Source organism: Corvus brachyrhynchos, unplaced genomic scaffold (assembly GCF_000691975.1).
Source record: "Corvus brachyrhynchos isolate BGI_N302 unplaced genomic scaffold, ASM69197v1 scaffold89, whole genome shotgun sequence".
NCBI lineage: Eukaryota > Metazoa > Chordata > Aves > Passeriformes > Corvidae > Corvus > Corvus brachyrhynchos.
Genome location: NW_008246063.1, coordinates 3,134,043 through 3,159,346, shown reverse-complemented (window position 1 = coordinate 3,159,346; position 25,304 = coordinate 3,134,043). Strand labels below are relative to the sequence as shown.

Here is a 25,304-nt window from a genome sequence, read left to right as displayed (position 1 = left end):
TGGATCCATGGAACAGCTTGGGTTGGGAGGGTCTTAAAGGGCGTATCTCTCCAACCTCCCTGCTGCGGGTAGGGACGGTTTCCACTGGACCAGGCTCTTCTGAGCCCCATCCAACTTAGCTTCGAACACTTCCAGGGATGGGGCAGCCACAACCTTGCAAGGACCAGTGACACAAGCTGTGTTCATGAGGTTTGCCTTAACAGTATCTGTGTGAGTGTTCTCGGTCAAAGCACCCTTCTATTGAGAAAGGCTGGCACATAAAGTCAGTGTACAGGATTAGTGTTCCCTCAGAATTAAGACTGCTCTTCCTGTAATGTCATCAGGATCGTACATTAGCATCTCTTCTTAAAGTTTTAAAGGTTTGATAGAAATGAATTCTGGAGCCACTTTGCTAATACTGCAGACACTATTCTTGGGCTGCTGGTTTAGCTTGTTAGGACTGCTCAGGTCTTCATGCTTGATGTTACAGTCATTGTATGTGAAATCCTTTGTGACAAGTGACTTCTGTGAGCAGATAAAAAGATAAATCTTGTCTTTCTTTTCCAGCTGAGGAGAAGAAAGAAGAGGAGAAGAAGGAAGAATCAGAGGAATCTGATGATGACATGGGCTTTGGTCTTTTTGACTAAGTTTTGTACCTGCCTGTAATAAAGAATATCTACTTGTACTCGTGCCTCTCAGGTGGATGTTTGTGAAGGGGGCTGGGTGGACGATGGCCAGGTTACCTGCAGCTCCTGGTAATCGCTCTCCTGAGTCCTCAGCAGGGGGCTTTACAACTTGTCAGGTTTTTTTTGGTGCTTCAGAAGTACAGTTAAGGCTCCTAAAGGCACCCACAGCCTCTGGACAAAGGTGGGAATGAAATCCCAGTGAGCACAGCTCACACAGGGATGTGGTGACAGCTTGGAGCTGCAGGATATCGTATTCAGTAAAAGGGCTGAGGGTTTGCTAGTGCTGCAGCCTCTGTGGTGACATCTCTGGTTTCAGCAGCAGTGCAACTCCCATGGCACCTGTGCAGGGGCAGCAGCAGCACAGCAGAGTCGGGGGCTTTTCACAGTGGGGGAAAAGGCTGCAATTCTCAGGTGAAGGACTGAGGTTCTGAAAGGTGTAGAATGTATTTACCTTTCCAGACTTTTAAAAAAAGTCTGAAAACTGGTTTGAAGGGTGGGTGTGGGAGGTGATGTAATGCTGCACTAGAAAGGAGCTACTTAAAAAGAATGTATTTCATAAATAACTTCTGAACAGGACTTTTCCAGAGCAATTGAACAAGGTAAGTAAGGGCTGTGTTCCAAATAGTATTCCAAAGCATTGAGGCATTCCAAAATTTGTGTGTAAGAAGGGCTCCAAAGTTGGAGAGAGTTGTTCCACATCCACACCAAACACTGATGCACTCTGCACTGTCCCATCTTTTACATTTATATAAGAACTTTATGATGCGATGGCAGGTATTTGTATTATCAACTCATTTATATCTAAAAAGACACAGGTACTCAGGGAAGAATTCTGCAGTGCACACACACAAAATAACAGACTCAGAGTTTCACTGGTAACACCTTTTTAATAGGTCAAAGTAACTGTACAGTTCATTATATTCTTCCTGAGAATAATTTATACCCCTCAACAGCAAAAAGGGAGTGTGGTTTTTATTTTAACAGAACAGATGGCATAACTGGAAAACCAAGGAAAATCTAATTACACTGCTCTACTGTAACTCCTCCCAGGCAAGAAAGACAAAAGGGTGGGTTAGTTAACTACAGTGGGTTTAAAATAGTCGTCATGGCTTTAATCTGTCTTCATAAATTATATAAAAATGGGGGACATGAATGGTTACAGATCTCCTCTAAATGCAGCTCTGAATTGCTCTGGTACAAAGCAGCATTTTCACTTCCAAGGAAAACAACATTGCTACAAAAGAACTGGCACATTATCCTGGTGAAAAAGACGAGTGTTCAGTTGTGTCCTACAGCTAGTTCCAAACAAATGCTTCACACAGTCACATAAAAGTAAAAGGCAGGAAGATGAAGAGGGCTTTAGTTTGTCTTGAAATGACTGAAGTCTTGAAAATATAGCTTTTTATTCTTTCTCTGTAAATCGTGATTAGCATATTGCGAAGTAAGTGTTCTAATAAAAAAATTCCAGTCTGGATAGTTCATATACTGTGGGCAAGAATTCTCAGCCCTGAGGTTTCCCCGAATTCTTCACTTCACAATATCTTTCTCCCATCTGCTGCTCCAACAGTTTTGGCTCCGAGACCGGGACCCGGAGGCAGCTCAATGCGAAGCGTGTCCCATGCGATGGTGTGAACTGCCCTGTGCCCCCGGCTCTGAGTGCCTGAGGGCTGCTGTACAAACCTCATCTGCTGATAATGCCACGTTCTGAATCCCAGCCCAGCTCGGCTCCACGAGAAAGACTTGGTTAAACTGTTGCAATGAGAGAACCAGCGGCCGTGGGGCAGGTCTGGAAGCGAGAGGCGCTGGAAGGCCAGGACTGCACTGGGTTAATCCTCACTGCTGGTGGAAGGTGAAGGAACATCCTGTCACAAGCAGAATTCCGAGGCTGATGATGCTCTTCCCTCAGTGCTTAGTGCGGTCTGGACTGGCTGATTTTCAGTCTGGCTTGATCAATAACATCCAGCAGGTTTTTGGCATCCACAGCCAGGGCGTGAGCAGCTGTCAGCATTTGCTTCTTGTACTCCTGCTGCAGGCTGGTCATAACGTACTGCTGGGCCAGCTTCATCTTGTTGATGAGCTCAGCCAGGTCCGAGTTCAGCAGCTTCTGTGCCATCTCGATCTGCAACGAGACAACCCCATCAGCCCTGGGGGGTGTTTGAAGCACCACACTCAGAGCAATCCCAGAGCCACAGCCCCTGCTTGGGATTCCTGACTGAAACTGGGCTGTTTCTGTGGGCACCACGTGGAGCAGCAGATGGAATCTGGCACCTGCTGCTCCATGCCTGGTGGAGATCAGGAGCAGCCCTGCCAGCTGCTGCACCACCCACTGTAAAACAGCACCAACACCCAAGTAGCAGATTTTAAATGCCACAACTTGGCATTAACAGCTTGTTATGGGTTTTCATGTCCCTTTTAGCATCACTCTTTTTATTACTGAAGCAGCTCTAAAGCATAGAAGTAGCTCTAAAAAATAAAATGGGTCAAGAAGGCAGATATAGGTTGCTTAAGCACATGGCTAAGTCAGGATGAACCTCTGAGATGGCACTTCCAGAACCATTCTCTGCTTTCTCAGTACCACACTCGTTCATGGTTTTGGAGAAAAACTGTTTTACTCCCGAACTTCATTGAAAGCTCTCAGTCACTCCTCATCCAGAGCTACAGGCCACCTTCCAGCTGCACCAAGCTCTGCTCAGTTACCTGCTCAATGGCGTGGTCTGCAAGCAAATGACAGATGACATCTGTGCTAAGAATTAACCCCAGATGGTCTCCCTGCCTTGGAATATTGGGGTTTATGTCACCTTCCTATGGGTGACACCTCTATCCAGTTTGAAAATCCTCACTAATACCAAGCCTAAGTCCATGCAGCAATTTTAATAAAATTCATTTAATGCAGAATTATAACCCAAGAGTACAGACTGCTCAGGGAGCCAAAAAGTGTGTCTGTGCCAAGAAGGGAGCACCAAAACCTGTCCCAAGTGGCTGAGGCTGAGTGGGAAGGCAATGGCTGAGCATCAGGTGAGCAGAGCTCCACGTACCTCTCTGTGGGTGCTTGCAGGGAGCACTGGGAGGGTCTCATCTACTGTTGCCAGTAAAGTTCTTAGTGCCAAACCAACCTCCTACGAAAAAAAGATTAAAGAAATAAACTTGGAAGAAATGGATGACAGAATTTTAAGAGTGCAAGAGACCGTGGATACATTTAACTCATTTGGATAAGGAGTGAATTGGAACACGCCTGAGGCACTTCAAAATCCCACCTGCAATTTTGTCTATCACCATCAAAACAAGATGCCAAAGGGTTAATAACAAGTTTTTCTCAAAAAAAGTGAAAAGGTGGAGAAGACAGCACATAACTCAACACCCTGGATAAGCACAGGCCAGCTGGGAATGAAGCACTGTTGTCCACAATACTGGGAACAGGATCCAAAGCTCCAACCTCTGACCACAAGTCACCCATCCCATGAACACAGAAAGCTTTTCTACTTCCAGCTTTCCAGACATTTTCTCCCACACCACTTGAAGACCTCATTCAGGGAAGGAATAAAGCCCGACTTTAAGCATTGCCCCGTACCTTCACCATGGGCACGTACTCCTCGGGCGGAGCCGGCTGTATTTTACTGGACATTTCTATCACCGCCTTCACCAGCCCGGTCACGTTCTCGTAGACTTTGTCATTGGAGCGGTCCAGGTTGGCCGTGGGAGGAGGGCTGATCTCCTGCGGCTGAATCTGCAAGCAGAGAGGGGCTGGGGGACCCCCCTTGCCCAGCAGATGGGGCTCAGCCTCTTCCCAACTTGCCGGGAGGGGCTCAGGTTCCCCGTGTTCCCCACAGCCCCTCCTCGGGCGGAGCCGGCTGTATTTTACTGGACATTTCTATCACCGCCTTCACCAGCCCGGTCACGTTCTCGTAGACTTTGTCATTGGAGCGGTCCAGGTTGGCCGTGGGAGGAGGGCTGATCTCCTGCGGCTGAATCTGCAAGCAGAGAGGGGCTGCTGACCCTCCCTTGCCCAGCAGATGGGGCTCAGCCTCTTCCCAACTTGCCGGGAGGGGCTCAGGTTCCCCGTGTTCCCCACAGCCCCCGCCCGGCCCCGCTGCTGCCCTGAGCTGGCCGAGCACGCTGGCCCCAGAGGCTGATGGAAGTTTCTTTTAGTTCTTCTGACTGAACCTGCGAAAAGACACTGGGCAACTTCTACCAGGGTTTCCCTGAAAAGCTTCCAGTATAACTCCTTCAACAGAGAAGTGAATAATTTGAGGAATGAGAGTACTGAGTACTTCACAGGTCTCAGTGGTTCAAGTTCCACTGAGGACAACAGGTATCAGGTTCCTCATTCCAGAAGGGATTTTTGTGCTCCAAAATAACGTCAGAGCACATAGTAACATACTGATATGTTAAAGAGAGAACTGGAATGAGATCATCTTTGAGGGTCCCTTCCCTAATTCCATGATTCTATGATACTATTATTGTTAGAGAAAAATCTACAGCAGGTTAACAAAAATGGTGTCACCAATACAGGTGGGAAACATGGAATGCTTTTAGACAGTTGATTTCCAAGAGATCAGAAAAAAACTAGTAAGTTAAAAATCCTGTGGTCCTTACTCAAGCAGAACTTCCAACAAAGTCGGATATGTCTGGAGTTAAATCCAAGACAGACTGAAATAATCCCAGGTCTGAAATGAAAGAAACTTTGCCAACTTCCTTTGTAAGGTCTTCAGTATCTCTGAACTGTAAAACTATAACCATCCCAGTTTCCTGCAGCTATTCCCTACTACAGGATGCCCAAACCACTCTGTGTGAGAGGGTTAAAGAATTCCTGATTTTCTCCTGGATCTGAGATGGTTCGTGGTGGTTCAGCTCCCTACACTGGGTTACTGCTGCTCTCAAGACTGGTCCCAGCTCCAGAAATGATTCACTGCAAGCACCTGACACCCTGCCTGAAGAAACTGTGAAATAGTTGGATGAGACCTTCTCTAACGAAGGAGTGCAGCATTCAGCACATGATTTGATTCAATTTTGTAGCGTTTCATTAAGTGGGTACCAACAGCTATTACAGCGATTCAATCTAGTGCATTGATCAGAAAATACCTTAGGAGAAAGAACACTGTAATCTCCTCAATCAGCAGGGAAAGACTGTGATTTGAATCAGTTTCAGCAATCAAGAAGTTAAAACAGTCATTTGGCAAAGTCACATGCAAAGACATTTTGGAATAGGGCACGTACACACACGCTCACGCACTGCTTACCCTCCATGGCTATGGTTGAGCAGAATGTGGGGGGGAAGTTAAAGAAATTTACCAAAAGAAGGGAAAAAAAGAAAAACAGTATTAATAAAACTCATTTTAACAGAAAAAAACCAAACCAAACCAAACCCAAAATATGTGTAGCAATAAGAGACCAGTTAAAAAGCCTGCAACGAAAATGCATCCTCACCAGAACCGGCAGCCACTCGGGTTAGCTCTGGGTCCTGTGTGACAGAGCGACTGCTGTGCACCCGTGTGGGCAGTGGAAGGGTTTGCCATGCACCCCATGCTTCCTCCTGACTAAACACATGGGCATGAGATCATGCAAAGCTGGACAGGAGCAAGCCAGTCTGGCGAGCAGCAGAGTGGTGAGTGGAGCAGAGGGCCTGGGAAACCACCTGTCCTGGGAGCACTGCTGGTCCCTCTACACAAACAGTCCAGGACTCGATGCATTTAAGAAAATGTTGTATTCATCCTTCTGAAACTTTTTGTTTAGGTTAGTTATGATGGGAAATACACAGTCATTTAATTGTGCAGGGCTTGTTCACAGTAACTCATCACAATCTTGGTGAAGAACTACCAAGAACCCATTCTAGGTGATACCCAAACCCTTGGAATTCCAGGCCCTAAACTTTAAAGACTATGGACAGTGTGTTTCTTCGCACTTGGTTTCTCTCTGTTTATCCCCAAACCCAACACCACTGCTCTGCAGAAGTCCTGAGTTTCCTCATGGAACTGGCTGACTCTGCCTCACCCAGCAGCTCCCTAAAGCCTGCCCTGCAGTCTCCCGACAGCAGGCAGTTCCAATCCTCTTAATTTGTGTTCTCCCTGAAAAGGGAGTCTGAACTGGGTGTACAGAAAAGGGAGTCTGAAATGAACCCTAGAAGCATCTTCAGTTTAAGGACTGCAGCCATTAAAAAAGCTATGCCAAAAAGTAATGGGCTGTTTTTTTCAAGAGACATAACCCAATTTCAAGAAAATTTGGACAGAAAAAATCAAAATCAGCCATTCTTTCCTACTCAAAAAGCTATTTAGTACACAAATCCTGTTCACTTGTCATTACTGATGTCTCTGGCTGTTCAGGTTTGTTTGTTTTCAAAAAACATTTTTTATGTTCCAGTATCAGCATTTAAAAAGGAAATTTTAGAGAAGCCAAGTTTAGTAACACATCTGTTACTGCTTTTTGACATTTTTTGAGGCTTGGCAGCTCGTAAAGCACTGGCATCAGATTATAATAAATAATCCTGCTCAAATTCACCACTGCTGGATATTTACACTGATTCTTAAACATTCCAATAATCCCAGAACAAGAGCAGGACTGAGACAGGCTGGCAGTGGCTAGGATCAAGTTGTGCTGAACACACTGCTCTGATGGCAGGTTTTGAATTTCATGTTCAGATGAACTGGGCTTTTTCTATATTTTCTTAAAGCACCTAAAATAAGGGTCACTTATCCCAGCTCCTTTTTTTTTGCTGTTTACTACAGGCTTGGCAGGGCTGTTTCCTGGAGATTAGAAAGGTGGCAGAGTCCCACAGGCAGGGAACAGCACACAAAGGGATAATTTTGGGAGTGCCTGACATTTGGGAGTGCTCCTAAGGAGCAGTTCTGTGGACACCAACTGCAGCAGGGGCAGGACACAGCACCCTGCAGCACCTCTGCTACAAAACTGCTGTTGAGTTTCAGTTTTGGCTTTACTGCTATTTATGGGAGATGAAACAAGACATCAGGAAGTATCTCACTCTCAGGTCAGACAGCCCATTTCCCCTCTTCCCTTGTCTCCCAGAGCTGGTAGGGTTTGAGGAGCCCTGGTGCTGCAGCAAGAGCTTTTTGAGCACCACAGTTTGGACAGGTCTCATCTCCCTATGACCAAGGACAGGAGACTTGGGTACCACGCCCTGGGATCCCTGGGTGTGCTCCTTCCTCCTGAGCAGGGAGCTGGGTCCATTTGGGACACTTCATACACTCTTTAAACTAGAAATAAGCTCACCTTATGGGCAGGTTCTAGGTGAGGAACACACTGAATCACAGCCAGAGAGAACCTGAGTTCCCTCCCCACTCCCCTGGAGAGCTGCCAGGGCACACTTGCCCCACGACAACATTAACTTGTGAAGTTTGGTTGCCTTTTGCTTTCCACAATCTCTACTTCAGGAACACCAAACTACCTCGGAGCAGTCATGTTTGATTTGCTGGGGGTGTTTCACGTGGCCCTGGTAACGTTCCATTTGCTGGGGGTGTTTCACCTACCTTCACGCCCTCATTGTAGCTGTCCACGGGGCTGTTGAGGCTGGCGAGGCTGCCCAGGTGCCCGGGGGCTCCGGGGCGTGGAGGTTTCTTTGGCGGAGCTGCGTGATCTGCTCGACAAAAAATGTGTTTTTAGAGCACCAACGTGTCAGATGTACCTGCAGCCTCTGGTCTGCCAGCACTGCACAGGCTGCACGTGCCCTCCTCTGCAAAGGTGGACATCTTTAGGCATCCTGCAGTAAACCCATTGTTTGTGGGAGCTGCACTTTATGAGAACAGGATTGTTTTAGTAAAATACTTTGAAACTCTTCTTGTGGGGCAACTGCTACTGCTCTGGGCACACTTGGTACCTGTGTCACCCCTGGTACCACAGCTGAGTGCCAACATGCTGTGTGTGCCTGGGTAAACTGGACTTCTTCCTGGCAGCAACCCTGGGTGTGGTTCACTTTTGAGACCAAGAAACCCAGCTTTAGGTTTCTACTGCTGTTTTACATGTCTGAACTCCACACTGGGTGAATTCCCACTCTGACTCAGCTTCCTCTAGACATTTCCTGCTTGTTGATCTAAACACTTCCTTGGCTTTGCTGACTGTATGTCTGAGGCCTGCACGGGGAACCTGAACACACAGTACACAAACATCAATGTGTAGTACCTGGAACTGAGTTTCACCCCGTATGGAAATACTGCCATGAACTTTTGTTCATTACTGCTGCAGCAAGATTTGTAATCAAGGATTCAAAATGACAGTATCTGCATTTACTGCTTACCTGGTTTTCCCACAGGTTGATATATGTGCTGGTTACCAGCCTATAAAATAAAATAAACATATAAAGTAGTTATTGCAGTGCTCACAGCTTTCATAAGCACTGTCTCAATCTCAAATACTGAGAGCAGACAGTTCTCAGCACATTTCCCACTGGTTAAAAATATATCCTGATTCACCATCGTCAGTCCCTCACTACAGGTCTATTACTTAGAAAGTAAGAAAAGAATCTGCATGTATTTTGTAGCGCTCACAACACCCCGGGCCTCGACATTACAGTTCACCCTTCCTTACTACTCAAAGGTGGTGGGACAGTCACAGGTATTTTTAGTCTGTGTCCACAGATCCAACTGTAGAGGTCATGGTGGTGAAGGAGAAATGGCAACACAACGAGAGACTCCAGAACTTCCTGCTGTTGCTTTTTGGTTTTGTTGCAATGCTCTTAGTCAAGGTCCATTTGCTTATTCATTTGGAAGAATTTATTAACAGACGGAAGTGACTTTCCCTGATAACTGCATTCATACATCCTCTCTGCCAACCTCGGTCACCAGGGTGAGCAGCTCCAGTGTCAGCACAATATTAAGGAATTACTTCTGCATCAACTGCCCTTGCCCTTGGGGGTGATTTTAACTTCCCAAAATTCAACTGGGAATATCATACAGTGGACACAAAGAGGTCCACGAAATTTCTGTGAAGGTAACTTCTTGGTGCAGGTATTAAGGAAGCTGACTAGGAAAAGTGATTCCTGGAATTCTTGTTTGTAAACAGAGAGAGACTCTTGGGCAAAGTGGTGAGTAGTGGCTGCCTTGGTCATGGTGACCACAAAGGAGTTGAGTTTCAAATTGTTGGAGATAGGAGAAAAAAATCCAGCAAAACTTTTGCTATGTAGAGAGCGGACTTTGGGTTCTTTCCAGGAAATAGTGACGTCCCTTGGGAATCTGCTTTTGAAGGAACTGGAGTCCATGGATGTCAGGTGCTTTTTAAGAGCCATCCTTTAAGAGCACAGAGTGGGAAGTTCCAGACTGCTGGAAGTCAAGCACGCAGGACAGAACAGGGCCTGGCAGAGATGGGATCTTCTAGCACTTAGGTGGACAAAGGAAGTGTACAGCCTTTAGAAACAGGGACAGGTGACATCCCTACATAGATGTTGTTCACCACCGCAGGGAGAGAATTTGTGAGACAAAGCTTGACCACAGTTTCACCTGGACAACACCACAAAAAAGGGCTTTTTAAAAACTGCAACAGCAATAGGAGAACCAGAAATTACATTGGTCTCTTGCTCAGTGAGGTTGGTCACCTCACAAACAGGGACACAAAGTGGAGACATTCAGTCATGTCATTAATTTTGATTCGTGCTGTTAACCTATTTCAAATCTGATAACCCCACGGGAAAAGAAAGGGAGCAAGAGAGGGAGGACAATAAAATCCCACTAAAACAATTCTTACATTTGTACTTCCAAAAAATTGCGTATTGAAAGTAGAGGTCAAAAGAATGTGATCAGTCAGGAACTACCAAAATGTGAGTGTTAACTTCTCATTTGTATCACTGCCCAATTTCTCATCCTCTCAGTCAGAAACTCATATTGACTCACAGCAGCATTAGGCATTTCCCACTGCAAATGATGCCAGAGTTATGTTCTGAATCTACTGAGAACTTCCAAGATCAAATTACTAGAAACGTAGTTAACATGAATTAGAGTCTCTTTTAAAACCCATTTTGTCCATGACCACAAAGTGTTTTCTTCATACTCTTTCAAATGGGGTGTTACTTTGTACTACCTTGCCTGGGCAGATAGGACTTCCCCTAGAAACAGTTTGGGATCTGGGGCTGTAACCTGTGACAAGACCTCAAAATCTCCTTGGCATCTCAAAGCATCTTCACAAAATGCACAAAATGCAGCAACACTTTCCTTGCTCTTATATAAAGATGCAACAACAGCCAAGGCCTAACAGTAACTAATAGTCTTCTCAAATTTCATGGAAAAAAATCTTAGGAGCTTCCAGACATGAATGTCTCCAGAGACCATGCTGCAGTGTGTCATCATTACACTCATTCATGACTGTGTCTTGGCTGCAAATGCAGGAAGAATCCCTAAATTTTTAAGTAGTGAAGAAATGCTGAAGCCGAAGTATGAGTTTACAGTCGTATCCCAAATGAAACAGGAAGGTGAATTTAAAATATCCACTACTTTACAGGTGACCCCTGGGGAGAAACAGTGGATGAAGCACCAGGTTTGTGTCACTAACAGTCCCTAGCCTAATCCCCCTTTTCCATCGGTATGATGCAGAGATTCCAATGGCAATTAAACAATTGAAGAGATGGTTTTAGTTAAACAGACAGGAGTTAAGCCACTAAGAAAGAACACTCAAGCTACAGCAGCTGTCTGGGAATAAAGGAATGGCTGTGGAGTTTATTCCAACTGTTTCATAGTGGATCATTTACCCCAAACACATTTCTGGGTAACACAACAGCAACATTTACATTCCTTGTGAGAAAACCCTTCAGCTATTTAAACAACTGCAAAAGTTACTTTTATCTTGCTTCCTGTTGACAGAACTTGCAGAAAACAATCCACTTTTTTAAATAAAAGGCCCAATTCTACAGCACATGAGCACTTATTGCAACATATTTGTGGAAACATTTTAATATTTGTTTCAAGAACAGTTTCAGGGGGGAAAAAAACCACCCAACCAACTAACCCCAAATCCCCCAAACTGATGAACTGTGCTGCATGAACCACGTTGCTGTGGCTGCTGTTCCCACAGAAGCTGAGCCTCTTGGAAAGCTGTACAACCATGTAGTAACAGTGGAAACGTTTAGCAAAACCTTTAAATCACCTCCCACACCCGAGACAGTGGACAGCATGTTCTACCAGGAAACTGGAGGAAGAGCTGGGAGAGGAAAAGATCCCCCCCACACTTACTGGGCCCTGGAGACCTCCGTCCTCCCGGTCGATGCTGCCTCTGGAGAGCCGCACGTCGGGTTTCTGGAACAAAAATCAAACGTTTCACTCTGTGCTCTGCTTACCCAGAGTTGCGCCCTCAGCTTGGAGGCAGTGTAAAGATAGGGAAATCCCGTTAAAAATGCACACTGACAAATCCAGATGTCATTTCACTGCAGTCCCTGCGCCCCCGCCGCCGCCACCGGGGCCTCGGCTGCTCCACCAGCACCCGCCCTCAGCACGGGAGTAAAAATGCTCTACTAAATATCCATAGTACCACTGCCCTAACACAACACTGGAAAACCTGCATTTTCGTTTTCTCAAAGGCAGCAAAAGTTGGGTTTTTTTCTAAAAAGAAGCTTGCTTCCCAACAGCAAAATTCCAACCACAGGATGAGAAATGCTGCACATTAATTCCCACTTCCTGCCCCAGGATGGCTTATATGTACTTGGCTCCCTCTCCAAGCAAATGGGGCCAATTACTGGAGCTCTCTAAACACTCCATTTGGATACAGCCAGCCAGCAAAGCTATCCAGATGCCCTTTTCTCCCCATATAAGCAACAAACAAATTTCTACTTTCTGTGTTTTAAGCACAATACAGAAACCCGGGGCTTGGTTGTTTTTAAAAGGAAAAATAAAACCACATCAATTTTGATTTTTTTTTCCAACACAGAAACCACTCATTTTTTTTCATAGAAAATCTTTAATTGGAAGGGACCCACAAGAACCCCTAAGGTTCAGCTCCTGGGCCTGCACAGGAAAACCCCACTCATCTCTGCAGCAAATACAGGTATATTTATTCTTCAAGGACAACACTGATTACATGGAAAGACAAAGGAAAAGAGGATGTGAAGCCAAGGTTAACACTGATCTGAAGACACAAGCTCAGCAGAATTACAGTGTGTTTCTAGTGCACCAATTCTGGCATTTAAAACCAGGATTTATCTGACTCTCTCCTATGAGACTGGATGAGGAGTCACTGATAACTCAAGGGATAAAATGGTCACACATAGCATGAGAATACACATTTTTTATTTAGAGAAAGGTAAGTGTAACTAAACACACTGAACTCACCCCATGTTCTCTCAGAGCTAATTTCAGGGGACAAATATATCCTTTTCTTGTTTAAAGCTATTTGAGATCCCTTCCTCCTTTAAGAACACTAAAGAATAATTCCAACTCACATATCCTGCTAAATGACCCTAAAAGCCAGCAGGGCAGAAGGAACCTGCAAAAACACACTGATATTGATCTTTTGTCATTAAAAATAGTCCAGTTGTGCTGCCAGGCTGTCAGAGGGCTTATATTTGGGGTTTTCATTCAGTGTTCTGCAGACTGAGGCACAGACAGAGACAGCCACTCCCTGAAAGAACTTGCAGATTAAAAATAGACAAATTGTATCAGACAGGGAAATATTTAACCCCATCTTAAACACTAAGAACTGAAACAGACACAAGTGGTCTCCTAATGTTTTTCCAGGAATTTGTGGCAGATTTTAAGATGAAACAGACCGCTGACTAATCTCCAGTTTATTTCCTTATTATGATGAAGGAATTTTTTCTGATTAAAGTCTCATTTGACATGAGTATGCTTGAAACTTCACTAGACAGGTAAAGCCGTGATTCTCATCGTACTTTTCAGCTAAAGCACATAGCTATCCGTGGATGCTAAAAGGCAGGAGCAGAGGAAATTTTCAGCTACTGAAGCATTTGTGAAGTTTTTCCTTTCTCATGCTTCAGCTGAGAAACAGAGAAATCCAGCTTCTCACAGCTTTTCTGTGAAAGCTTTCACTCTCATGCAAACTGGATGGACTACACCTGCAGGCTGCTGTGAGAACAGTGGAATTGTTTCCAGTCTTGTGGAATAATATTTTGAAATGGGTGGTTATACTGCTCAGCCCCTCACTGCGGTGGGTGGCCAGCCAAGGGCCAATCATGTAATTTCTCTTTTGCAAACCATGCTATCAAAGGTATGGGTGATTAAACGAGGTCGCTTCGGCCATATCATCTGACCTGGACTTGTGTCGTGATGTTGCCATCTCTCTGGGAATAACAGTGACAGCTATCCTTGTTAAATATCCATATAAAGCATATGATAAACTACATTTCTGTTACACTGATGCTCACAATTTGTCATCATTTCACGTTCATTTCTAGCCAGGAAAGTGTCCAAACTCTTTGGAAATAACCAAAGGCTATTTTATCACAGAGGGCTTTAATGCTCTTTGCACTGATAGCAGTTTATTACTCAAAAGATGCACCTTAAAACATAGAATGCTTTGGGTTGGAAGAGACCTTCAGGATCACCTCATTTTAACCCCCTGCCATGGAAAGGGACACCTTCCCCTGGACCATCTAGACCATGTCCCTCAGACCAGACTCCACAGACAATGAAATATTAAGCATTTTTAAAGAGTCAGAAGCACAAAAATGCACACTAGTCCAAATAACAGGGTTTTTTTCCTAGTAATACAAGCAAAAAGTTAAATTAGCAGACACAATATCCATCTCTCCTCCTCCTCATCTTGCTAAGAAGGTCCCTCCTTCCAGTATCCAAAGTCTCCACGTCACAGCAACAATTCCATTCCCCAAGTCTCCACCAGCAGTCAACATGCAGCACATTGAGTTCCCTTCAGGACACCCCATACATGGACAGCACACAACCCACAGCCCAGGAACTGCTGCACAGAAAGGCTGCAAATGCTCATAAAATATCACAAAAATTATGATTATTAACTTGACAAATGCTTCACACATTACAAAAAAACCCAAACCAAGTCCTATTGACCACCCCCACAAAAGTAAGACTGTGGAGGGCAGTGGTGCTGACCTGGCATCTCCAAGAACCTGATCCTAAACTGCAGATCCCAGGTGCCAGGGGGTGATGGCAAACCTGAGTGACCCCAAGCAGCTGCACCCCTGTGACCTGCACAGCTACACCTTAGAAATAAGGAAAAAAATCCTTTAGCAGTACATAAGCTTCTTTCAACTTCCACAAACATTCTCCTCTGCCCCATCAAAACTTGGGTAGTCAGGAACACATGGAAAAGCAGGAAAGTGTTCAACTTTTGTGTCCAATGACTAAGAAAAGGCACAATTATATATTTATTGACTTTAGTGTTCTAATAAATTCTAACAACTCCCATTTGACTAAATGATATTCTGATTTACTCTTTTGTGTAGATGTGGAAATGTCAGAAGGCAAACTATTTTACAGTAAAGGTGATTCTGATGATCAAACTCCCATCATATTTTGAAGTATTATTCAGCAGCAATTCATACTCTTGTGCAGTTGCAAGAGATTTAATTTGAGCCCCCCATGCTGCCATGACAGCAATGCACTGCTGAACTTTTAATACTGAGATCCTTGAGCTGTACCTTGAGCTGTTTAATGCAACATTCTCTAGGTCAACAGTCAGCCTCACACCAAACCTGTTCTGTACTTCACACACCATTTCACAGCCCCAAAGAACACCCTGCCATCTTTCCAGTCCCTGCCATGGCTCTGGACGCTCAAAAAACCACATAGAGGGAGAACTGTATGTTGTTAAAATCTTGCAGAAAAACAAAGTCCTTCAAAAGTAAATGGATTTTTTTTCTAATAAAGAAGCCTACTATCTGAAATCTTTGCAAATGTCAAGAGGAATTTTCAGACAGGATGTGTACGTTGACAAACTGGGACATAATCTACTTTATTTCCAGTATTTCTGGTTACTTGCTAATAAAATAACATGTAAGCCTTGGAGTTCTCAGGACATGCTGAATTGCAATGTCTTGGTGGGATTTTCTCAGGCTAAAAATTAAATTCTTATTTTAGTAACAGTTCACATCAATTACACTTGAATTGCAGTTCTCAGTGTCAAAATAGGACAAAACCACAACTATGTGGGAATTTCAGAGAAAAAAAAAACAAACCCAAGCATGATAAGGAAACTATGTGAGTTATTTCTTCTTAAGCTATCCCAGAAAGGACTATAAATTTCTTAGTACAAAACTGTTCTGTCTGCTGAGGAGTTACTAACAGGCATGTACATACAGATCTTTATTTATATGATTAAAAATAATGCACATAACATCAGTGCAGCTAGAAAGAAAGGTTCAGACTGGAAACTCCATATAAAGGAAGGAGCAGGCAATTAAATAAGCCTAGAAGAAGAAAAGTGTAAAATGTTCAAAGATAATTTTTTATTGTTTTATATTGTTTGAAGTGCAGGCATTTCATCTTCCACCTGAATGTGCCCTGGACAGAGACTGTGTCCTGCAGTGATCTCTATCAAACTTTAGGCGCAATAATGCTTTGTGTGTCTCCACTTCAGCTTTCCCAAATATAATTCACATATTTCTGTCCTTCCTGGAGAGGATCACCTCCACAGCACTTCTATCAAGACAGCATGAAAGTTTAATCATCAAAAGTTTTAATCAACATCCATCAAAGCTGCCAGACCTAGTGCTGCCTCCCCTCCCTGTCAGGGGGTGTAAGGGACTGTCAGTCCTAGATCCCCCAAAATCAACCCCTCCAATTCTCTCCTCACTTCCCAATGAGTGTATTTGGTACAATTTAGAATTAAGCACTTCTTCACTCTTCAGCTTTTACACAACAGATTTGTTTTTGTTCAGGAGCTTTCCACGAGGAGAGACCTGTTTGTTTTCTCTTTTTACAGCAGAATTTCCAGAATTCTGGATTCTGTTAAGGCTGCATCTTGCACAACATTTCTATCCTTTCAAGTACTGACTAATCCCCATGTTCTCCAAGGACCGGTTTCAGGGAAACTGCTTACACTGATAACTTCCCCAAAGACCTGCACATTTCCATTTCAATGCCACTGCAACTGAATTCCCCATCTGCAGAGTCCCTTCCAGCAGCATCAGTGCTGTTTATCCCTGTATAACGTGCTGTGAGTTGTATTTTCTCCCTGCAGAAGCAGCAATAAATTTCAAGTCATGAGCAAGTTGGTGTTACTCTGGGGAAACAAAAATTGTACTAACAGAAACCCACAGAGGATTTTTTATCTTGTTGCAGTGTCTTACATTAAATGATTTGCAGTGATCCCCTGTGAGTCCAACTCTCAGTAGTACAAGTGGGATGTGCTGTAGAGCCCGAGGACTGAGTAAATAGAGCAGCTTTTGGAAGTAGACAGTTTACATTGAAAACACTACACATGGTTACAGAAGTTAAATATTATAGTTACATAAGTTAAATATTACTATCCGGCTCTACTCTGTTATTCTCTGTGCTCAGAAGGACAAATATTCTTTGAAGCCTGCCTAAAGCAGGCAAGGGAGGGCCAGATTTCTTCTCCCTACATCACTTGAAATGAAAATAGGGAAGGCCCTTCTTCCAAGAGCAGAAATGTTAATTGTCACTGACTAGAGGACAGCAGCCAAGGAGCATGTGTGTGTAATATCTGGCTTATTTCTATGCTAGACATCATTATATGGCCTTAATGCCTCAATAAATGGCTTATTATTACATGTTTGAGCTCTCATGTCTGAATTGTGGATATCCTTCAGCAGATCTGCAAGGTCTCCAAGAGTGACTCCCCACAATGACTTTTCCACATCTTCATTTCCTCAGGGCTAACCTAGAAACTCAGCCACATTCCTTTTCCAGGAAACAACCATCTATAAACTGAAGATTCCCCTGACACACATCCTGCTGTGGGCTCACAGGCACCTTGTGGCTCCTGACATGAGGTGTAAATCTGTAACAGGCATTCAAGGGTGAACCCCAAAGTCTGTACAGTCAACATATTAATGTGGAAAGAAAAAGAACTGAAGTCTCTTATGGATTCCAACTCCTCAACAGAATAGATGCAAGAGAGATGGTGTTTCCTCACAATAAAACTAACACAAAATGGAAACACAGCAAATCTCTTCCAAACAGATGCTACGATTGTACTACAGATGAAAGAAAAAACCAGCAAGTTCCTTCTCAACATCAATTTAGGGGATGATAAACACCCTAATGGTACAGAGACTGAATCAACAAACACTACAAATAATCATCATTTATTCTGCAGAAAAAATCAGGAAGTTTTCTGCAGAAAGTTCCCACACAACCTACTGCCACCACCTGCAATGTCAATGCCTCATTCCCAGAAAACACGTAATTCCACAAAAAGTTCTTGGCCATCTTTAAAGTTTTAACCGTCAGTGGGATGAGTCTGACTTGGGTTGTGTAGGTCACAAGCAACTGGTGCCACATAAGACTGGAAAAGCTAATGCCTAAATTAGGGAAGAAATTTTCCTTTCCCCTCCCTCTCTTCAGACCAAGCAATCTGGGTACAGTGGTTTGTTTGCTGTCATCCCAATGGGAAACTGCAAATTCCCATGTGGACTTACAAAGGAAACCAGTTTCAACACCCATTAATCAAAAGTCACTTCTTAGCTCAGGCACAATGTGGATCTCAGCTAGAAGATGTCATGGACATGGGGGCATATACCAGTAGCTAACACAGAGGAGATTTCCAAACTGAAACATTCCTTGAAATATGCCTAAGATCAAGCACAGGGCTGATGTTTGTCACAACCCACACCACAGCACTGTGAATTATCCACCTGTCCTGCGAGGCTCAGGCACCCACAGGCTCCTGGTAAAATGCTACTCCAACCTTCTGCTCCATATGTAGCCATCAGCCTCATGTAGGAGAAATTTAACACACAACTCGAATTTTCACAACTGGATAGCCAGAGCTGAACCAAAAAACGTACACCAGTGGCACTGACAACAAGGAACTGGAATTGCAAAGAAACAGCATCAGCAGATCCCATTACCAATGATTTCTTCTTCCTGCTCTGGGTGAGGTTCAGAGCTTTTCCCCTCCTCACAAAGCTCCCTCTTATACTATTTCTTCCCACTAACATGTGGCATTATTTCTCCAGGGAAAGACTGGTTACAACTCTGAGCACAGCCAGGGCCCTTAGATGGCTGATGGTTACATCTTTTTTAGGGATAGAGTACACACAGATCTATCTCTTTAAGAGCAAACAGGCAACCTCTAGATGGGCACAGAATTATACCCACAACTTCCCCCACACAAACACTCAACTGGATAAAATGAGATTCACCAAAAGCCACAGCTGTTCAAGGTATCTGAAACTAGACTCACTAGCTGAACACTTATTTTAAAACCCACATTTTAGTAGCAACTCCTGTGTCCAGTAAATTTTCTCAGTCCACAGAAGTGACCAGTTTTAGCCAGCTGCAATACAAAACCAAAAATCAGGAGGAATTAAGAAGCTCTGTGAAACAAAGAATTACCAGGAACCGTTCTTCTTTTTCAAGCCAGCGCTGATCTTCTTCCATCTCCTGTTGCTGTCGTATCAACCTCTCCTCCATGAGGTGTGTGGGTAGAACCTGGCTCATCCCTCGGATGTCCAAAGTGCCTGAATCCTACAATCCAGAGGAAGTTTGTTCAGTCTCACAATTTAAAAGTTGTATGAACAGGTGCAAGAACTTAAGAGATTACAAAAGAAAAGATTTTTAGAAGCCAAAATTCTCAGCAGCAGTCAAGCAGAGTTTCTTCAGCTCCTCAAAAACTGAAGCAGAGCAGCAGAAGACACTCCTTCCAGCCCTTTTTTATCTGCCTTGCTCTTAGTCACTGCAACCAAAAACGATTTGAAAGATTCTGTTCTGTTTTTCAGCAATGTTGTCACTTCCTGTATTTGCACTTCATTTAAGTTGGACAAAAAAACCAGATATATCAATTTTGTTTTCTTGGTCTTGAGCAATAATGTAACCATCCAGTTATTAAATGCTGCAAGATACATTTTTTAAAATCAAAACAAATGTACTATTCAGTGTTAGCCAACACTGGCAAAACATGTCACAAAAGCATTTTTAAATGAATTTTTGACCAAATATTTATGCCTGCCTTAAGCTCACAAATATTCCACACACCATACCCCAATGCTGTCTGGAAATCATTAGGAAATAGTGTATAAGTTAGTATTTTTAAAAAAGCCAAGGGAAATTTGGTAACAAACTTCCCTGTATTTAACATGTAGATCTCAGTTATCACTTAAATGTTTATCAGGAACACAGGGAATAGAGCTGGTTAGAGAAGAAAAATATTTAAAACAGAAGCTACAGAAACGGAATCTTTGTGAAAGGAAAAAATGGAATAAAAAAGTGTACAACAGTGGAGAAGGGGAAAAAAAAGACACAAGGTTAAAGGGGGAATTAATTCGATGTTCCTCAGCAGCTCAGTGCAATCATGACAGGCTGGAGAGCACCCAGAAGGAATTCAGCTCAGGAACAGTCTTTCAGACCATTTCATCTTCTCTACTGGGTAAGTTGTAGAGAAGACTCAATCCTTCAGCTGTGCTGGATATCTCCCAAGAGGTATTTTTACGTGAGTGTTCCCAACTCTATGAACAGCACAAAGTTCCAGTAAAGCCTTCTCTTAACAAACACCAAATATTTGCTATCACTCGGTTAAGATAAGTAGTAACAACTTCATCAAGAATTCACGTGAGGTGACACCTCATGGCCAGCCTCACATAGAAGGATTTGTTTAAAAAACAATTCAGTCCGGACTCCCAGCCCACTGCAGTGAGGTGATTTTAAAAAGCACCAGAACAACTCAATTTTCCTATAACAGATCTACCTAAATAACAGACGTAATACAATTTATAATAATAAAAAGTGTATTTAACGGTACAGAACACAGTAACAGATGTGTCAGGTCACCATACCTCCATGTTTGGTTGCCACACTGATATTTCCTGAGGCCGATGGTTCCAGGAATCTGCTTGATCCAGTAGAGAAGCCTGCCCAGGATAAATGCTGCCTGCTATGGCTGGTATCCCATGGGAACCAGGGTAGCCAGATACCTTTGGGGGCAAAAAACCCCACCCAGGCAAAAACAAAGAGAAAACCAGAGATATCAGTAAGACCTGTGCTTCCCCATAATGAAAACATCCCCCTCAAGACAACAAACATGAAAGCACAGAAATGACTCAATTCAAGCAGTCACTGAGATGAGGAAGGGGAAGCAACATCAGAAGAAAGAAGCTGAGCCAAAATATGACACCTCTGTTTTAAGTCTTAGAGGACGCCCATCATAACATAACTATTTTAGAATAAGTGTAACAGTACAGAAATACAACTTTTGAGGATAACTGTTTTATGGTGCCTATCAAGCCAGCGGCATCAGAGCGTGCTCTAACCTCTGCAGTCGAGGAGATCAAAGCCCTCTGAGGACAAAACAAAATCTATAGATACATATATAAGAGCTACACATGCAGGGCTCATGTTCCAGTTAATAGGAGCCTGCAAACATCACCCTACAGAGCCCCATAAAAATGTACCCCCTGCTGTATGTTACAGGCTTAAGGCTTGAGTGGCAGCATGTAATTAGTGTGCTGAGCTGAGTGGCCTGGGAACTTCTCCACAGGAAAATCCAAGTAGTTTTAATGAGCCTGAAATACTTATTAAATCAATGAAAACCTCCCTCTCTTCATGGAAAAAATCCCCTTGACTGAGACAGCTGTATATGGCTGTAGCCTTGAACAAACCTAAAATTGCTCTACGATGTACAACGACAAACTTTTGTTCTAAATTTCTTCAGCAGTTTTAGGAAGAAAGGCAAAACCTGTGAGTATACAATGTGGTAGAGCTGAAGGCAGCAGCTATCAGGACACAGAAAATGAAATACCAATGACCCCAAGGAAAGGCCCCCAGTTAATGCCATTTTATAAAGCAAGTGATTTCATAGCTCAGCACAAATGTTAACATGAACACCACATTCCATCAATAAATATGGAAATGTTTCACTCGTTTCAGGAATCTGAGCACCACATCAGATGTGGAAATATTTGCCATCTGGAGCAAACCTACCAGGCTCAGTTTGGGTTTTTTTTCTATGTAAAACAAAACTCTGTGAACAGAACTGAATTAAAATAAACCATGAAAGAAGTGCATCAATCCCACCAGCTGCAACTAAGATGGAGAACACACATTTGAAAAAAAAATACATGCACGGTATTAAATGTAATACCTGGTAATGATTTGGCTGTACCATATGCTGTGGACTTGGGTAAAACCCTTCACTGGATCTGGGACTAGGGTAACCAGGTCTACTGGGCTGTAAACAAAAAGGAATTTTTAGAATCACTAAACACACAAAACTAAAACCAGAAAATTATGTTTCAGTGAGACAAATATTTACAGGTTTGGCAAACTCCAAAAAAAACCCCAAAACAGATCTCCTATAATTACAAACACTTTTTTTAAAAAAACCTAAAAGTAAGTTTTCCTCCATTTTTGCTTGGCAATGGATGAAGCTGAATTGTTTGCTCAGGATGTCAATAAATAATGCTTGCTCTGTGAATTCTTTGTGTTTATTTAATTGCTTGCACTCCATGACCTGCGCTGTGCTGTTTAACTCTAGAGAGAACATCAGCTAAGAACATAATTCTTAAAAAATTTCCAGGTGCAATACAACTTTGTTTCCAATTTTTGCTGGTAGTTTGTTGCTTTTGTGACTGTTCCCAAAAGTAAATCCTTTTGCTTCAGTAAGAATAACACAAACCAAACTGGTTTGTTTGCACGGCTATTTCCATGTGGTATTCTGAGGTATGAAGTTAGTTTGATAATTAACTTCTGTGTAACTAATTACCTCAAGATGGAAAGTGCTTTTGATCCTATTCTGAACCTCCAAAGATATAGCTGAGGGTTTCTTTATGAATAAGGAATAGCACTGATGGATGTTTCAGGAAGAGAAAAATCAACCAAAGAGGGGAAAAAAACCCCAAACTTCATCATTCTGCAAAGGGCTCCCTCAGTCCTTCTGGCAGTTAAAGGCAACCACATTAATGGACACTGCAGAATTTATCATTGCTTGAGGAAAAAATTCATTATCATTCTGGACTAGGATGTTTTCTGTCTTAGATTTCTAACAGAAATACCACTGAGAGACGCAAGTAGTTTCACAGTATGGATTGTGATAGCTGGGAATTATTTGAGGATGTGTAGGAGTTTAAGACCTATAATCATCTGCAACTCTTACAGTGGATCATCACAAGAATAAAAAAAAAAATCAGTTGTCACCATGAGAAAATTAGATAATAATTAAAAGACTGCTATTTACAAAACTCAACTTGTTCCAATGCCATTATTAAGCACATCCATATTTTACACAAAAGTAGTGTATAAAAAACCTAACCAACAACAGCATCAGATATACACAGTGAGGACACAGTGATCCCTTCAAAACAGATTAACTCCAGTGGCAGAATTAACTGCAGTTTTAACACACCTTTGGTCAAGTGTTTCAGTTCATACATCACACACAAAGGTGCTCATTTCAAATTAACAGCATATTGGTCCAATTTATGCAGTTTATCTGCTTCTGTAAGTTGGAACATTGTTTCCCAGAAACAAAGAGAAAAAAACCCCAAACACACACAAAAATCCCCCACCACCACCACCCTCCTCCCCCCAAAACGTAACAAAACAAAAGGACACCAACCAAAACCAAAAAGTTGCCTTTCTCTGAGTGTTGGGGAATGTGCACAGCACAAGGTGCCACACAACTACTCCTGGAATTATTATCAGCTCCAGAGCCTGGGTGTAACAACTCCAGGAATTCACCACAAACTCTCAGGACATAGACAATGCAGTGGTGACTGCACGGAATTAAACTTCAAAATACAGGCTCAAACTTTCAAGTAACAACTTGCAAAAATAACTCCGAGATCAAGCAGACAAGTCATTTAGAGGGAAGAGGGCTCAGAAACTGGTGAGGCTGGACTCCCACAGCTGCAGAACACATCAGTGACATCCAAACAGGACAGAAATGAAAATTAAGTGGAAACTAAACCACGTACGTTCCTTGGAAACACACCCCTAATTTTCTGTCCAGCAGAAGGAAAATGCAATTAGCTGACTTCTGTCCCATCACTAATGTGTTATAAATAAACTTCACGCTGGCCTGAGAGCTCATCAGAGAACAATTTACAGGAGTGCTACAAGAAAGGAGGGAAAAGGAAAGGCCAGAAAACGATTTTGTGGCAGCTATGGGTGTCTTTTACAAGTTAGAGAAGAAACAGAAAATCTTTAATGCAGTATCCTAGCCCGGCTCAGTTCTAAGCACAGCTCAAGCAGAGCTGGGTCATTTCAGGCAAGGATTCCCAGATGGGACAGAACTGGCCAGAATGCCATGGTTTGAACAAACCCATCAGGGGAGGCTTTGAAGAAATAAACGGAACAGAAAAAGTTTTTGGTTTTGGTTTTTTTTTTTTGTTTGGTTGGTTGGTTGGTTTTTTTGGTTTTTTTTAAACACACGTAATTTGCAGTCTTAGCTACCTTGGGAGGAGCTTCATCTGATCCTCCTGAGTCCCAGGATACTGTGACTTGTCGCCTGGATTCCATTCTCATTCGTTCTTCTTGCTGCAGCTTCTCTTCCTCCAGTATTGTACTAAGGAAAACATATTGTAATCAAGTAGAACTCCAGTTCCAGTGACTAACAAACCTCTCCCCACAGCTCCTGCATTTTTCAGAATAATAAACACTACTTAACTTGAAATGCTATAAAATTACTGAAAACCAAACTTCTTTTACATACACTGGTTTTGTTTCTGAAAACCAGGATCAGAAAGAAATATTTCCATAGGATTACCAGGGTGTTTTAACAACAAAAACAGCATCAAATTTTCAGAAAGCTGTGGTTGATCTTGCACACATTTTTTTTTCATAACAGTTCTTTTTATGTGCAATTACACAGAGAAGTCCCCAAAGACAATCAATCAAGCACTTACTTGCATGAAAGCTTTATCTTCACAAGAAAATATTCTACTGAACTGCTGCAAAGGTTCAAAACAAACCGAAAATGTTCTTTACTGAAACTTAAGAGCTTCAGATCACTGGGATTTTTTTTTCCTTTTTTAAAGAAAGCAGTCAAAAATACTTCTTCAGCTCTTACGTTTTAGCCTAACCACGAACACATTCAGCAAAGCAATTTAGCAAAACAGAAAGATCTGACAGTATTCACTCAGCTTCTAAGCATTCAGGTCAAAAGGCTGCATTTTCACAAAGTACAAGACAGTAGTAAAACCAGTTTGCTACTCACCACTGTTCTGACTATTAAAAAGCCTGTTTGAAGCTGAATGTGCTCCTGCTGCCCCCACAGCCAGCCTCCTCCCAGCTCTGCTATGTGGCTTATTAATGTTGGATATTTGCCATTTGAAAAATACTCAGAATGAAGCTTTGAAAGAGGGAGCTGCCAATTCCTTGGAGCCGCACGCTACGCGGACAGTCTGGAGATGTGAGCAGGGTAGATTATTTCCATATCGCTATCCCCAGGGTAAAGACAATCCTGTGGAGGAGCTATTCCAGCTTCTTTATCACTCAGGAGTTTCCAGAAACAAAGCTAAGTTCTGAGTTTATAGTCTCCTGTTCAGTCTGCTAAACAACCACCCAGAATTACTCATTGAGGGGATGAGATCAACTCCAGCAA

At 42.9% G+C, this 25,304-nt stretch overlaps 1 protein-coding gene across 10 annotated transcripts in view; it reads right to left on the bottom strand.

Annotated features, from left to right (window-relative positions):
• Window positions 1-1,532: 1,532 nt before the first annotated feature.
• PTK2 (protein tyrosine kinase 2) overlaps window positions 1,533-25,304 on the bottom strand; it is a 179,152-nt gene continuing 155,380 nt past the window's right edge. For 8 of the 10 annotated variants that reach the window (XR_001865994.1, XR_001865995.1, XR_001865987.1 and 5 more), the window contains 11 exons: window positions 24,155-24,266; window positions 21,846-21,932; window positions 20,542-20,679; window positions 19,106-19,237; window positions 11,828-11,890; window positions 8,908-8,947; window positions 8,144-8,250; window positions 5,903-5,911; window positions 4,234-4,633; window positions 3,701-3,781; window positions 1,533-2,784 (listed from right to left, as the gene is read on the bottom strand). Coding sequence is in view for 1 of the 10 variants with exons in the window: in XM_017746659.1 (XP_017602148.1) it covers window positions 2,575-2,784; window positions 3,701-3,781; window positions 4,234-4,389; window positions 5,903-5,911; window positions 8,144-8,250; window positions 8,908-8,947; window positions 11,828-11,890; window positions 19,106-19,237; window positions 20,542-20,679; window positions 21,846-21,932; window positions 24,155-24,266 (1,135 nt within the window). In the remaining 9 variants the exon portion in view is untranslated. The remainder of the gene's footprint in view (window positions 2,785-3,700; window positions 3,782-4,233; window positions 4,634-5,902; window positions 5,912-8,143; window positions 8,251-8,907; window positions 8,948-11,827; window positions 11,891-19,105; window positions 19,238-20,541; window positions 20,680-21,845; window positions 21,933-24,154; window positions 24,267-25,304) is intronic. The other 2 variants (XM_017746659.1, XR_001865988.1) reach the window with 2 other exon arrangements.